At 37.3% G+C, this 16,148-nt stretch overlaps 1 protein-coding gene across 3 annotated transcripts in view; it reads left to right on the plus strand.

The window, feature by feature from the left end:
- Positions 1–16,148, plus strand: part of fam120b.L (family with sequence similarity 120B L homeolog) — a 79,993-nt gene that overhangs the window by 44,112 nt on the left and 19,733 nt on the right. For 2 of the 3 annotated variants that reach the window (XR_005961226.1, XM_041562743.1), the window contains exon 7: positions 11,250–11,483. Coding sequence is in view for 2 of the 3 variants with exons in the window: in XM_041562743.1 (XP_041418677.1) it covers positions 11,250–11,483 (234 nt within the window). In the remaining variant the exon portion in view is untranslated. The remainder of the gene's footprint in view (positions 1–11,249; positions 11,484–16,148) is intronic. The other variant, XM_041562744.1, reaches the window with a different exon arrangement.

A 16,148-nucleotide genomic window follows, 5' to 3' on the forward strand; every position in this document is an offset into this window, starting at 1 on the left:
ATGAATTCAACCCAATATTAACAAATTCTTCAGGATAATGTTCAAGCATCAGTCACAAAGTTGAAGTTACGCAGGGGTTGGATATTCTAACAAAACAATGACCCTAAACAGACTGCGAAATCTACAAAGGCATTTATGCAGAGGGAGAAGTACAATATTCTAGAATGGCCGTCACAGTCCTCCGACTTTATCATCAAAAATCTATGGGATTATTTGAAGCAGGCTGTTCATGCTCGGCAGCCATCAAATTTAACTAAACTGGAGAGATTTTGTATGGACGAATGGTAAAAAATACCGCCATCCAGAAACCAGACACTCATCAAAGGCTATAGGAGGCGTCTAGAGGCTGTTACATTTGCAAAAGGAGGCTCAACTCAGTATTGATGTAATATCTCTGTTGGGGTGTCCAAATGTATGCACCTGTCTAATTTTGTTACGGTGCATATTGCATATTTTCTGTTAATCCAATAAACTTTATGTCGCTGCTGAAATAATACTGTTTCCATAAAGCATGTAATATATTAAAAGGAAGTTGCTACGTTGAAAGCTCAGCCAATGATAAACAAAACTCCAAAGAATTAAGAGGGGTTCCCAAACTTTTACATAAGACTGTACTTTCAGATTTATATGCTGTTTTGGAAAGCTATAGTACAGCAGATCTTTTTGTAATTGTACTTTGAATTGTCCATTTCTGTTTGCTATGGAACTCTCTTCACTACTTTGGCCAACGCTGGATATGTTCAGCATCTCTTAAAACTTGGTTGATCTACTACCACAATAAAAGCAATTTTGCCTAGTTTGTAAGACCTACTGTATACACCAGTGTGGAACAGTATCAACTGCATTATAAAAAAGTGTGACAAATAATATTCAACAATAAATGGTTGTTTTTCATTATTTGTTGACCGATTTACATTTTTGCTCTACAGCTGTCAGGCTTGGAATTAAACTTTTATCTGGTTGCTGGGGGTTAATTATCCTAACAACCATGTGTACCACATATACACTTATGGACTGTGCAGGCATCGCCTCCTGTAGAAGTTAAGGAAATAGCCTTAGGAATGGGACAGCACTGGGAGTCATTTAGCAGCACTGGGAAAAATGTTTTTGCAGCTGTCTGAACAAGGCTGCTTATTGCCTGGCTGCCTTGTGTTAGTGCCCAGGTGCATATTTGCCCAGAGTTGCTAAATGAGCCCCATGAGTGATTGTGGGGTACTCTGCCTTGCAAAAGTGTTGAGCTCCCTCCCAGTTCTGGCCTAGTGGAAAACATAGCCCACAACTCTGGGTGTGGAAACTATTTTTGGGTGATAGGTGCCCCTTAAAGGAGAACTAAAGCTTAACTAAAGAAGTAGGCTAGAAATGTTGAATATTATGTGTTGGGCTTCTGTACCAGCCCAAGGCAATCACAACCCTTAAGCAGTAAATATTTGTAACTCCAAAGATGCCCAAGTAGCTCCCCATCTTCTTTTCTGTTGATTCTCTGCACTTGCTTTGTGCTGCTGTGAGTTACTGAGCTTAAGCTGGCCATAGACGCAAAGATCCGATCGTACGAATCAACGTACGATCGGACTTTCCCATCTCCCGACCTTCCACTAACCATTCAGATCAAAGTCTTTACCATTCCGATCAAATAAGAACAGATCACCCAATGTTCTGCTCCTGACAGCAATCGTACGATACTTATGTCTGACAACACTAGTGACAGTCTCCCTCTGAAAATCGTACAATCGGCAATACACGCAGAGATATTATCGGCAGGCGACAGAAATTTTCTAACCTGTCCGATCGACCAAACGACCGATCTCCGACGGACGAAAAATGTCGGGACTCTCCACACACGGTCCGAAAATCGTACGAATCCACGATTCGTACGATCGGATCTTTGCGTCTATGGCCAGCTTTAGGGAATATATATAGGAAACATATAGAATACAAATGTTATATAGGATTGATTAGTAATTAATACAGATAATTACTGCTTGGCAGCACAGAAACCAGTGCAATTAGCACTCAACAGCTTCTCAGAGCCCACTGAGCATGTGAGTGTCGCAGACACTTTCCAAGGTGGTGACCCTCTGTGACAAGTTTGAAATCCTGGATCATTGCTGCTATTGAGAAGCTAAAACTTTAGGCTGGTGCAATAAGGTCATTATATAAAATATAGCATTTTTAGACATATTCTTATTTAGGGCTTAGTTCTACTTTAAGTCTTTAAGTCTTTACACAGTGATCAAATGCAATTTGGCCCTGTTTGTCAGGCAGATTTGCTGCTGGTTTTTCAGGTTAATTAATTGGATTGTTAATTGCATTAAAATCAGGGTTTTTACTGGGCCATTAAAGAGCATTCATTCATTGCAAATGAATGGTGAAAAAACAGTTACAAAGGAGTAACCCAAGAACAAAAACCCTGATGTCAGTCCACTTAAGAATCTGTGGAACTATTTGAAAATAAAGGTGAGCGAACATCATATACAGTAAGCAGACAAGCCTCCAAAGTTTTCATGGTTTAGTTTTATGAAGACTGACTGAATTGGGCCAAACTCACTCCAAAACAATGTGCAATTGACAGCCTTTTTATGTATTAAAAGAATAATATATTACATAAAAGATTTTAGATGAAAAAATACATTTTGTGTTTCAGTGATTTTAAATAAAAACATCAGAGAGAACAACATTTTTGTATACAATTGATTCAGGAAGATGACAGTTTTCAGGTGCTGCTTAGCCGTAAGGGCAGCTATTCGCTATGAAAAAGAAGAAAAGGCTCAGCTCTGTAACATAGAATGGCTTTAGATAGCTGTGTAAGAACTAAACTCACTGAGTAGAGCTGATCGAGTACCTTCTATTTAACCTTTATCATTTAACCCCATTTTAACTTTTAGGGCTAGTCCACACGGGGAGATAGCGACGCGTTTGCGGTCGCGGCGACAAAGCGCCGCGACAGTCGCCGCGACCGGCGCAGGCGACAGTTTTGTATGGGCGCCTATGTAAAAACGCCTGTGCTAACCACACGAGGCGATGCGCTTTTCAACAGTCGCCTGAAAATGCCTCGCCAGGCTTTTTCAGGCGACTGTTGAAAAGCGCATCGCCTCGTGTGGTTAGCACAGGCGTTTTTACATAGGCGCCCATACAAAACTGTCGCCTGCGCCGGTCGCGGCGACTGTCGCGGCGCTTTGTCGCTATCTCCCCATGTGGACTAGCCCTTATGGCTGCTCCCTTGGCTACACAGCAGCATATTTATATAAACTATAGTAGTGTTTCTTAAGCAAACAAACCAGTTTTACCAGTGCAGGGCAACAGTACATTATATTTTAATTACAACATACTTTAAAACACTTTCATTTTGATGTCACTTCTTTAACACAAGGGATTTTCCTAGGCTCCACAAAGACATTTATTTTTGTCTAATACTTAGCCTCTCAAATTATAGCTACTTCTTTGTACTTCAGGGCTCTGTCATTAGAGGACAATTACGTTTTTCTGCAGGTTTTCCTAAAATATATCTTTATTGCATTCTCTTTCTGTCCTTCATATGCCAGAGATGATGCTACCACCCTGCTTCAGATTAGAGATTGTGTTCTCAGGGCAATATGCTTTTCTTACCAACATGATGTGTTTATGAGTATGCGTTAAAGTGACTCTGACACCTGAAATAAGTAACCATATTTAAAAGTGCACAAAAAAACTGTCTATGTGTCATGTTAACAATTTCTGTGGTTATTGCTTAAATGAGCTAGGAAATATAGCCTCCTGTTCCCAACCTACTTCGGGTTCACACAGGACAACTAAAACCTAGCAAAGGCTTACTTATAAAATATATAGTTTTCTCATAAAGGTTAGGAGGCTTTGTGATGGCAAAAGTTCGTACCTTCCTCTTCCTTCTCGCACTGCCTAATCTTTTTGATCATGCTGTGTCAATGTCCATGGGTTGGCAGCCCTAATGACTTTGTACATCTCCAGCGACTTCTAGAGTACTAGAAGAACATTCTAATTAGTACCTTGCACCCTGGGTAAAGAGGAGGGCAGCTGCAAAAAAATAAAGTATCCAGTGCCACCAAAGTGGCAAAGTAATTCCTACTTAATCTGAGCAAGAGGCAGACAGAAGTGAAAGAAAATGGATTGCTACCACTGCTATGCCACTTCTTTGCTGTACTAAGGCTATGGCAAGAGATGTATGGATGACCATGATGGTTTTGTAGGGAACCTGGCCATGGGTCACAAGATCACCTTGCGCCATGCTCTTGCAGTACATTCTTTTATGACAATATATTTATAGGTCCTCAAAATATGGTTTTTAAAATACCTGTGAAAACAAAATATTGTTTTCAGTCGGCCTGTGTGGAGCTACACTAAGCAGATGTCTGCACAAAAATGAATGTTTAGCAGTGATCCCCAAGCAGTAGCTCACGAGCAGCATGTTACTCTCCAACACCTTGGATGTTACTCCCAGTGGCCTCAAAGCAGGTGCTTATTTTGGAATTGCATGCTTGGAGGCAAGTTTTGGTTGTATAAAAACCAGGTGTGCTGCTATATACAGCCTCCTGTAGTCTGCCAGTCCACATAGGTATTATTGATGCCCTTATTTGGCACCCCAGGAACTTTTTGCATGCATGTGTTGCTCTTTTTATTTTTGAATGTGGCTCACCGGTAAAAATGGTTGGGGACCCCTAGCTTAGTGTATGTGCAGGGCCTGTCAATGGACTTACAGGAAGGAGCACATTCCAGCAAATCTGCATTGCCATACCTTCCTACTAAATGCGGCAGGAGAAAAGCGGAGGACCGACTATGTGTGCCCTTCCCCTTAAGAGACAGAAGGATAATTTTCCTTAATGTTTAACCAATAGGAAGGCAATCCTATGCACCAGTCTTTGACTGTTTTATGTTTTTAATAAGGAAAACCATTGTTGTAACCAAGTCTAGAAAGCTTTTTCCAAGGACTACTTCCAATACATTCGTTTGGGATTCCTGCCGATGGTTAAATGTTACCTGTTCATATTGCAATCATTTTATGACAAATGCTTGTGAAACCTTAAATTATAAAAAAAAAAGCCCAATACAAATATGGGACCCATTATCCGGAAACCAGTTATACAGGAAGCTCTGAATTATGGAAAGGCCATCGTCCACAGACTCCATTTTATCCAAATAATTCATATTTTTAAAAATGATTTCCTTTTTCTCTGTAATAATAAAAAAGTACCTTGTACTTGATCCAAACTAATATATAATTAATCCTTATTGGAAGCAGAACCAGCCTACTGGGTTTATTTAATGTTTACATGATTTTCTAGTAGACTTTAGGGGGAAATTTACTAAAGGGCAATAGAGTAGATAGGAGTTCCTCAAAAAAAGTAGAACATTTTTCTAAGTCCCAAAAAACGCTGTTGATAGACTGAAAAAGATTGTACTTTTTTTGGGGGGTACCCTCCTTCCCCCCTACATTTGCTAACATATGGCACCTAAACTATACAGTGGGCACATGTGTAGGGCATTATAACAACTTTATATAATTTTATTACATAAGTGTAATGTATTTGCTGCAGCATATACTGCCATTGTACTTTAACTGCACGCCGTATGCTAATTAGCCAACGCTAGTATAACTTCGAGCTGCTGATCGTAATTTCGCTGGCGTTCGGTACCCTTTCATGAATTAGCATTGTCCAGGCGAATTTACGCCTGGCAAAGTGTTGCGAATTTTCGCCGGTTAGAGAATTTGCCCCAAGGTATGAAGATCCAAATTACAGAAAGATCTCTTATCCAAAAAAAACCCAGGCCCGAGCATTCCCATACCTGTAATACACAAAACCTTTCTATTTTAATTGTGATCAGACGTCTGGGTGCAATAAGTAGTAGAGTATTTTGTTATGCCATTACTTGTATTTATTTACATAACAATGGGCTAAAAAATAAATCACAAATTGTCATCACTTTGGAGTGTTAGCCTAAATTCACATAACGATAGAGGCATTTTATTTTGTTGAAAGAATCACTTTACGCAAAACTGGCAATAAAAGTCAGCAAAACAGCCTTCCTGGGCATATAAACACAAAACAGTTTGGTTGTTTATGGTTAAATATTTACTGTGCTGCATTAGGAGTATTTAAAAAAAACTGGTTTTTCTGGTTTCTTGTCCTTAGCAATACATTCTGAGGTCTGCCGCTTCTTTTAAGTTGAACTGCTTATTCGGTTGCAGTATCTAACCTAAGCAGGAAAGGCTTACCTTAATGGCAGCCTTTTAAGAGAAGCAAGGCAGCAGATATAACTTAAGTATGTTTTGGAAATAGATGGTGATATGGCGGCATAGTAAAAATGCACATTGATCAACACGCCATTGGCCAGTGCTGATTGAGAGTAGGGAACATTGTCACTTGTCAAGCGGTTTGGGATTCCATCTACTGATTTCAATCTGGTTTTCTCTGTTTTGTCAAATAGTATAATTGTGTTTGTGGGGTTTTTTGGTGTCCAGTCATATGAAAATTGTCTGGATTTTGTCCTTTATGTAAATAAAAAAATATTACTATGTATATCTATAAATGTGTATATACAAGTATGGGTTTCCTTTACAAGACACCCATTATCCAGAAAGCTCAATATTGTCAGAAGGCCATCTCCTATAGACTCTATTTTAATCAAATAATTAAATTTTTTTTAATGATTTTATTTCTCTCTCTAATAATAAAACAGTACCTTGTGCTTGATCCTAAGTAAGCTGCATAAATCCACATTGGCGGCAAACCAATACTAATGAGTTTATTTAATGTTTAAGTGATTTTCAGCCGACCTAACATACAGAGATCTGAATTGTGGAATTATCCCTTATTCAGAAAACCCCAGGTCCCAAGTTTTTTGCACAATAGATACCCGTGTGTGTATATCTATCTATCTATATATATATATCTATATATATATATCTATATATATCTATATATATATATATATATATATATATATATATATGTATATATATAGCTAGGTCTCTTTCTATATATATATTGTTGTTGTTGTTTCTTAGCTCGAATTCGAATCGTACGAATCGAAGTAATAGCGCATTCGGATCGTACGATTCAAAGTCCACCAATTGACTCCAAATAGGTTCTAGGGGGTCCCCCATATGCTAAAACAGCAATTTGGGAAGTTTTAGATGGCAAATGGTCGAAGTCGTATTTTTAAAGAGACAGTACATGATAAATTTATATATTTGAATTTTCAAATTTTTTTCAAATTCAAATCGAATTTGGACTATTCCCTAGTCGAAGTACACAAAAATTAGCTTGAAATCTGCCTCTAGTTATATATGGTTTTGTGTATTTATATATGGAAGTATCATTTTGGCATCCTTATAACCACTTTTTTCCCACAATGCAGAATTCTACCACAGTTGCATTTCCCAGGGGGAGTTGCACCTCATGCAGTTGCGGCTGATGTATTAAAATTATATTACCTGGAAAACCTTTATTCAGAAACCTCAAATACTATCTTCAACAGAATCCATTTTAATTTTCCCATTTCTCTGTAGTAATAATAAGACAATACCTTTTACTTAATGGTAACAAAGCAAAATAATCCTACCATTTAATTGTCAATTTTTTTCAGTAGACTTGGTGATCCAAGTTACGGAAGCAACACTTGTCTTGAAAAGTGCAGGACCCAAGCACCATTTTTGATCTGTTTTCCTGAATTGACAATTGTTTACAATACACAGTGGCAATTATGTTTGGTTAAAAAAGGAATTGTCAGTGAAGATGATCCTGTATTATTGTATTCCTATCAAGCTTCTAAACAATATAGAAGAATGAAAAAATAGCAGGCCCCTCCACTGCTGAAATCCATACCGTGGTCTCTGTTTAAGAAAATAATAAATTGAAATCCTTTCATAGCTTCATGGTTGGATTCACTGCTAAATGTGTTCTACTGTTACATTCACTAAGAATTTAATTTGGGTGCAATACAGTATTACATATAAACAGTGCATCTATTTACTTTAATCCTGAGAGTGTTTTCAATTGCACAGCTCAAGAGTGTGGTATTGCAAGTAAGGCTGCCCTCTAGCACACATAAATTGGGTTGAAAAAAGACAAAGTCCATCAAGTTCAACCCCTCCAAATGAAAACCCAGCATCCATACACACACCCCTCCCTACTTTTAATTAAAATTCTATATACCCATACCTATACTAACTATAGAGTTTAGTATCACAATAGCCTTTGATATTATGTCTGTCCAAAAAATCATCCAAGCCATTCTTAAAGGCATTAACTGAACCCTCTACGTTGCTTCAAATGAAAGTTCTTTTCTTCTAGTCTAAAGGGGTGGCCTCTGGTACGGTGATCCATTTTATGGGTAAAAATGTCCCCTGCTATTTGTCTATAAACAACCCCAACCTTGACAGTCTACCCTCATAATTTAAGTCTTCCGTCCCTCTAACCAATTTAGTTGCACGTCTCTGCACTCTCTCCAGCTCATTTATATCCCTCTTAAGGACTGGAGTCCAAAACTGAACTGCATACTCCAGATGAGGCCTTACCAGGGACCTATAAAAAGGCATAATTATGTTTTCATCCCTTGAGTTAATGCCCTTTTTTATGCAAGACAGAACTTTATTTGCTTTAGTAGCCACAGAATGACACTGCCCAGAATTAGACAATGTGTTATCTACAAAGACCCCTAGATCCTTCTCATTTAAGGAAACTCCCAACACATTGCCATTTAGTGTATAACTTGCATTTATATTATTTTTGCCAAAGTGCATAACCTTGCATTTATCAACATTGAACCTCATTTTCCAGTTTGCTGCCCAGTTTTCCAGTTTAGACAAATCACTTTGCAAAGTGGCAGCATCCTGCATGGAACCTATAGTTCTGCACAATTTAGTATCATCTGCAAAAATAGAAACAGTACTTTCAATGCCCACCTCCAGGTCATTAATAAACAAGTTGAAAAGCAAGGGACCTAGTAATGTTAATGTACCTTAAGGGGTCTATTTATCATGCTTACACCATGCATCAATAGCCATCACAGTATAAAAATGGTGTCGTTATCAAGCTTTGTATCGATTTTCAACGATCATGTACCTCATTATAAAAATCTGGTGTAAACAGAAGTAGCTGCTTGAAAATGCATTTTTTTTATTATTTATGGTTTTTCAGTTATTTAGCTTATTCGGCTGAATCCTTCTGCCCGGCGGAACCGAATACGAATCCTAATTTTGATGGAGGGAAATCGCGTGCCTTTTGTCACAAAACAATGAAGTAAAAAAGATTTTCCCCTTCCCAGGTTCGATATTCCACGAATATTTTGCAAAGGATTCGGGGTATGATAAATAGGCCCCCTTATTTTATATTTTAGTGTATGACTCTTCCATACAAAAATATTATCATTTCTTCTAGTGCTGACATTAGACTATAGTTAGTTATATGATATGCAGTCTTTCAGACTGGATGACTGACCACAAAGGATACCAAACACATATACAGACCAAAAACAATCTCAGGTTTTTATGTCCCAAAAAGCACTCCACAAATCTAGCATGTATAAGTGCCTTCTAATAGGGCCCTACATATCTTATGGCATGTCTACAATAAAGTGTTTTCTAGCCAAATACTTAGCCAAATGGGCAAATAGATAATAGCTGTCATGTAATTAGGTACCCATGTACCCAATCACATCTTACCCAATCATAGTGGCTGCTCTGGAACATTCTATTTCCTGGAATTATTCTGCTACCAGATTTACCAATGTATTGACTATTGTAGGTTATAACAGTAAACGTTTCTTATAACCTTTGTTGGCCTGGAACACACACACATTGACACTGCACCCAGGCAAATTCAAGCAACTTTATCAAGAGTGCTGGCAACCCTTGGACTTTGAGAAAGGCCTTGGATAGGGCCGAAACGTCAGACTGAAGTTCTGTAAATAAAGACCAATTTTATTCATCTATAAGTCCTGAGAGTGCGGATTCTTTTGGAGGTATTGTGGAAATTTTGTTGTTTCTGCACCCAGGCATACTTAATAACTTTGTTGTGAGTGCTGGTAGCCCCGTGGTGTGTGTGTGTGTGTGTGTGTGTGTGTGTGTATATATATATATATATATATATATATATATACATACATACATACACTAAATGTGCCTTGACTTTCTGATTCACTTACAGGAACTCTAACACAAAAAAGTGTCATTTGTCTACAGTAAATTCAACATTTGCCCTACTGAAACACCGACCTGGTGATAGATACAATTTGCAGAGTAATAAAGCAAACAATGTTGAAAATTCCAGAGCAGCACAGTCAAGGGGTATTTGCAATTATCAGTGCTCAGCTATTTGCACAGTTGCAAGAAAAAAAAATTGTGAACTCTTTGGTATTACCTGGATTACTACATTAATTAATGTGGTCTGATCTTAAGCTAAGTCCCAGTAACAGACAGACGCAGTCTGTTTAATCTAAAACACGAACAATTGTAGACCTTGTCAATAGTGTGTTTAAACATTTTTCTGTTTCCTGTAGTTGCTGATCAGACTTGCACAATGGCCTTTTTACAAAACGTCTTATATTTCTGTCATTCGTTATATAAACTGCCCTCTCTAGGCCTCGCCACATTGAGGTCTGGACTCTTGCCATTCCAGAACACCAGTTTGCTTCTATTTAAGCAAATTAAGCTGTCATTAATCTTTTGGTGATTGTAAAATTACAATTTCCAATTTATTGTGCTGTTTATGATAGCAAGTTGTCTAGACCTTGAGGCAGCAAAGCAACTCTAAACTATGATGCTCCTTCCACCATGCTTCAAGGTTGGGATGAGGTTTTCTGGAGTTGGTATGCAGTTTTTTTCCTTTCAATACAAGAGTACTCTTCCGTTGACAGAACATTGTCCCAGAAATGTTGTTGAGCCTCCAGGTTGATACTTGCAGCAATATTTTTTTGGGGTGAGCAGTGGTATCACTATTTTTGTTCAGTGTTTTTCAGACAGAATATGTAGTGTTCCTATAATATTATTCCACACGTACTCTAGTAATTTAAAACCTCTTTAAGGTTCACTGGCAATGTCTAGATTGGGAAATGCATCAGTGTTGGTACTCACCTGGCTTTTAAGGCTTAACATACTTTCCTTATAGACATATAAAGGTGAATAAAAATAATTTCCGTATAGACATATAAAGATAAATAGAAAATATTTTTTATATTATGTCTGATAAATTTGATTTCATATAAAAATGTTAAAGATTTTTTTTTTTTTTTTTTCTCAGCTTCCCCAGGTTGAGTCAAGGGCAGTCCATCTTGCTTATCTTTTTCTCAGAGGAATTAATACAGTACTGTTAGTTAACAGTGCTTGTGGCTCCCCTTTCAACATTATGGATTTGATGCCATGGAACACTTTTGATGGAAAGCTCTTCCACCATAAATACCTGCAGTGTCATGGAGGGAGCTCTCTGGAAGAAATTTTGGAAGGAAGTGTGAGTACAAACACAACATGTAATCAGGTTAAAGAAGCAACCAGTATCTGTTCCACCTTTATTTGTTATTGAATTGTAAAACCTGAGTTACAGTTTCTAGCCAACCTTTGGGCACATTTCCTAAAGTATGAATTTTCTCTTCACCTAACTTCAACACAGTTCATCTCACTTCGGCAGGTGAATTTTCACAACACATCTCCATATTTACTAAAAATCGTAAAATCTTTTTTAAGAGAATTGTGGTGAATTTTCTCCTGGCGAAAAATCTCTGCAAAAATTTCCCCGTACAATAGTAGAGAACTCTTAACAGAATTTTCTCTGAAAAATTTTCACTAGGGAATCTTCGCCAGGGAGAAAAGCATCATGGAAAGGGCAATGTTGATTGTGATTTGAAAGTGGCTGCTCTATCTTTATAATGGGAGTTCACCAGCCTGAACCTGGTGAAATACACTTTTTAGCGAAATTACTGGATTTTCGATAGAGAATTTTCGCTGGTGGAACGAGTAGCGCTGAGGTTTTTCACTTGTGAATTGTCCTCTTCGCCATTCAGTAAATAGGCAATGTCATGGCTAACTGTCTTTTTGTAGAATTTTCTCTAAACATCCACAATTCCTCCTGAATGAACACATTGGGTGCTTATATTGCTGAACATCTACTGGCTGGGGGTTAATAATGCAAATTAGGGGTGGAAGGGGAAAAACATTTTTTACTTCCTTGTTTTGTGACAAAAAGTCATATGATTTCCCTCCCCACCCCTAATTTGCATATGCAAATTAGGAGTCGGATTCAGTTAAGCTGGGCAGAAGGATTAGTTCGAATCCTGTTGAAAAAGGCCGAATCCCGAACCGAATCCTGGATTCGGTGCATCCCTAGAAAAAATACTTTGACTGGCGAAGTACTCAAATTCGATGGTCGAACTTTGAAAATTTTTTAACTTTGAAATTCGATCCTTGATAAATATGCCCCTAAGTGTTTGTATTTAGATTAAGTCCCATGAGTACTTCATGAGTACTTCATGTCCTCCATGGTGATATTACATTTACAAGAAGTGGCTCTAATCACTGGGGGTGCCTAACTAATTGGCAACCCCCTCTCTTTTCTTCTTTCATAGTAACCATAAAAAGCTGAACTGGAGTGTGGTGTTTCTTTTGCCCTTTTAATAAAAATATTGAAAATATTATTATTATAGATTTATGTGAAGCTATTGCTGTTATTGTTATTTTGTTCCATTTGGCTTTATGTGAAGATATAGCTAGGAGCACATATAATAATGCAATAAAAATTATAATAATATAATAATATTGCCAGGGTTATATAAAGAAACAACTGTGGTATGTTAAAAACAATGTTGCAGCTATTTACACGAGTTACTGTATGTTGTTAAAATTATATTACATCTTACATACATATTCTTTCTCTTTAAAGGCTGTATATTAACATAGTAACATAGTTAGGTTGAAAAAAGACACCCATCCATCAAGTTCAGACTTTTAACTCTTTTATAACCTGCCTAACCACTAGTTGATCTAGAGGAAGGCAAAAAAAACGATTTTAAGCCTCACCAATTTGCCTCATAGGAGGAAAATAATCCTTCCTGACTTCAAAATGGCAATCGGACTAGTCCCTGGATCAACTTGTATTATGCGCTATCTTCCATAACCCTGTATTCCCTCACTTGCTAAAAAGCAATCCAACCCCTTCTTATACCTATCTAATGTATCAGCCTGTACGACTGATTCAGGGAGAGAATTCCACATCTTCACAGCTCTCACTGTAAAAAACACCTTCAGAATATTTAGGCGGAACCTTCTTTCTTCTAATCAGGAATGGGTGACTTTGCTTCAGCTGGAAAGCCTACTGGTAAATAAAGCATTAGAGAGATTATTATATGATCCCCGTATATATTTATACATAGTTATCATATCACCCCTTAAACTCCTCTTCTCCAGTGTGAACATCCCCAATTTGGCCAGTCTTTCTTCATAGCTAAGATTTTCCATACCTTTTACCAGCTGTGTTGCCCTTCTCTGTACCCTCTCTAATTCATTAATGTCCTGTTTGAGCACTTGAGACCAAAACGGTACGGCATATTCTAGATGGGGCCTTACCAGTGAAATAAGTACCCCTTCTTACTGTGAATCAATGCCCCTTTTAATACAGCTCAAGATCCTTGATGCTGCTGACTGGCATTGCTTGCTGCAGCCAAGTTTATTATCTACAAGTACTCCAAGGTCTTTTCCATCATGGATTTGCCTAGTGCATTCCCATTAAGGGTATAACTGGCTTGGATATTTTTACATCCCAGGTGCATGACTACATTTATCAACATTGAATCTCATTTGCCACTTAGCTGCCCAGATTGCCAGTTTGTCAAGATCGTGTTGCAAGGATGCCACATCCTGGATGGAATTAATTGGGCTGGATAGTTTTGTGTCATCTGCAAACACTAATTACATATTACTTACAACACCCTCCCCTAAGTCATTAATGAACAAGTTAAATAAAAGTGGACCCAATACCGAGCCCTGAGGGACCCCACTAAGAACCTTACTCCAACTAGAGAATTTACCATTAACAACCACCCTCTGTACCCGATCATGTAGCCAGTTTTTTTATTCATGTGCAAACAACTTTATTAAGCCCAACAGACCTTAGTTTTAAAAGCATTCATTTATGGGGCACGGTATTAAACGGTTTGGCAAAATCCAAATAGATCACATCTACTGCTCCCCCACTGTCCAGCATCTTACTTACCTCATCATTAAAAGCAATCAAATTTGTCTGCAATGACATATCCTTCATAAAGCCATGCTGACTGCTGCTCATAATTCCATTTACTAGGACAACATTATGATAAGTAAGTTACCAGTTTGAAAAGTGCATTTGCAAGATCAAATGTATCTTCTTTCTTGTTTCAACAAGCTGCAACACTGAAACTGCAGTGTATTTAAATAAGCTAATGGAAGGGGCTGTCAAAATGCTGGACCTCAAAGGGGCCTTGAGACAAAATATTTGAAAAACACTGTTTTAGACTATAACTCAATTTAACACTTACGTTTTTATTAAGTTCATTCTGCTGGGTTGCAAAGTACATATAGTGCACACTTTATGGATGTATCCCATGTAACACTTGCTGAACTGGGGTCTAATTCAATTCCAGCGTGGGCATTACCTGAAGGAGTTTGTATGTGTCTGTGTGGGTTCCAGGTACTACAGTTTTCTCTCACACTCCAAAAACATACAGACATAGGGGGTTATTTACCTTTAAATTAACTTTCAGTATGATGTAGAGATTTGCTGTTTGCAGTTGCTATTCATTTGCTTTTTTGTTTGCTGTTTTCAGTATGTGTTTTTTTGTTCAGCATCTCTTTAGTTTGAAATTTTAGCAGTTATCTGGTTTCTTGGGTCCAAATTACCCTAGCAACCCGGAAGTGCTGTGAATGAGAGCCTAGAATATGAAAAAAAAAAAAAAAAAAAAAAAATATATATATATATATATATATATATATATATATATATATATATATACACACACACACACACACATAGTCCATGAGCGTTCAGCACACCATTAAGGATATAATGACCCAGGTGCTACTCTCGATAGCAGTATGCAAAAAACAAAAAAGTGAGGTGCACACCAGGAACGTTTTTCAAATAGTTAAAAAAGTTCAATTTTATTTAATGCATTTAAAAAAAGGTCAACGTTTTGGTCTGTGTCTAAGACCTTTCTCAAGACCATACATGAGAAGGGTTTCTCATGGTCTTGAGAAAGGTCTTAGACACAGACCGAAACATTGACCTTTTTATATATATATATATATATATATATATATATATATATATATATATATATATATATATATATATATATATATATATATATATATATATATATATATATGAAGCCTGATTAGAAAGATAAGCAATACAAAGGTACAATAACAATTGTAGCCTCAGGGCAGTAGCTTTTTGACTGCTGGGGTCAGTGACCCCCATATAAAAGCTTGAAAAAAAACAGAATAAGAATTCAAAAACTATAAAAAATTAAGCAAAATTTAAATTTGACCCTACTGTGTGTAAATGTGGTAGGGAATTGAGAATAATGTACAATCTCTGTAAAACCCAACTTGAAATGTCAATTGTGTTTTCCATTTAAAACTTTGCATGTACGTATAGTTTTATTTATATAGTGCTACTTGTACATGCAGTTGAGCAGAACAGGATCAATACAATAACAGAATATAAATAACTTCTATGTTGTATTTTATGTACAGAACTAACTTTACCAGAGCTTCAGAAGGCCTATAACAGTAATACAGTAATGGCCCATTCAAATTGACCACAGAAGGTCCCCTATCTTGGATTATTAGGCCATCTTTTGAAGACTCTAATTTTCTATTGAGAATCCTGAGATCCTTAGGGGTAATGAAATCACAAAACATTAACAAAAATTAGGTTGCATATGTCATAGGAACTGATGCAAAATGCTCTGAATCATGTGCTACTGTGTAATGTGCGGTTGAAATCATGGGTGACCCACAATTTTGGCTGGGGGAAAAAATTAGTTACTCCACTAAATACAACATCCAAAATATAAGGGTTAGTGGTCTTCTGAACTGTGTTGTGCCTAATGCACAGGGTAACTAAATGATGTAGCATGTAGCAATATCAAAATAGTGCATATGAAGT

The sequence above is a fragment of the Xenopus laevis genome, chromosome 5L (assembly GCF_017654675.1).
Source record: "Xenopus laevis strain J_2021 chromosome 5L, Xenopus_laevis_v10.1, whole genome shotgun sequence".
In the NCBI taxonomy this organism is placed as follows: Eukaryota; Metazoa; Chordata; class Amphibia; order Anura; family Pipidae; genus Xenopus; species Xenopus laevis.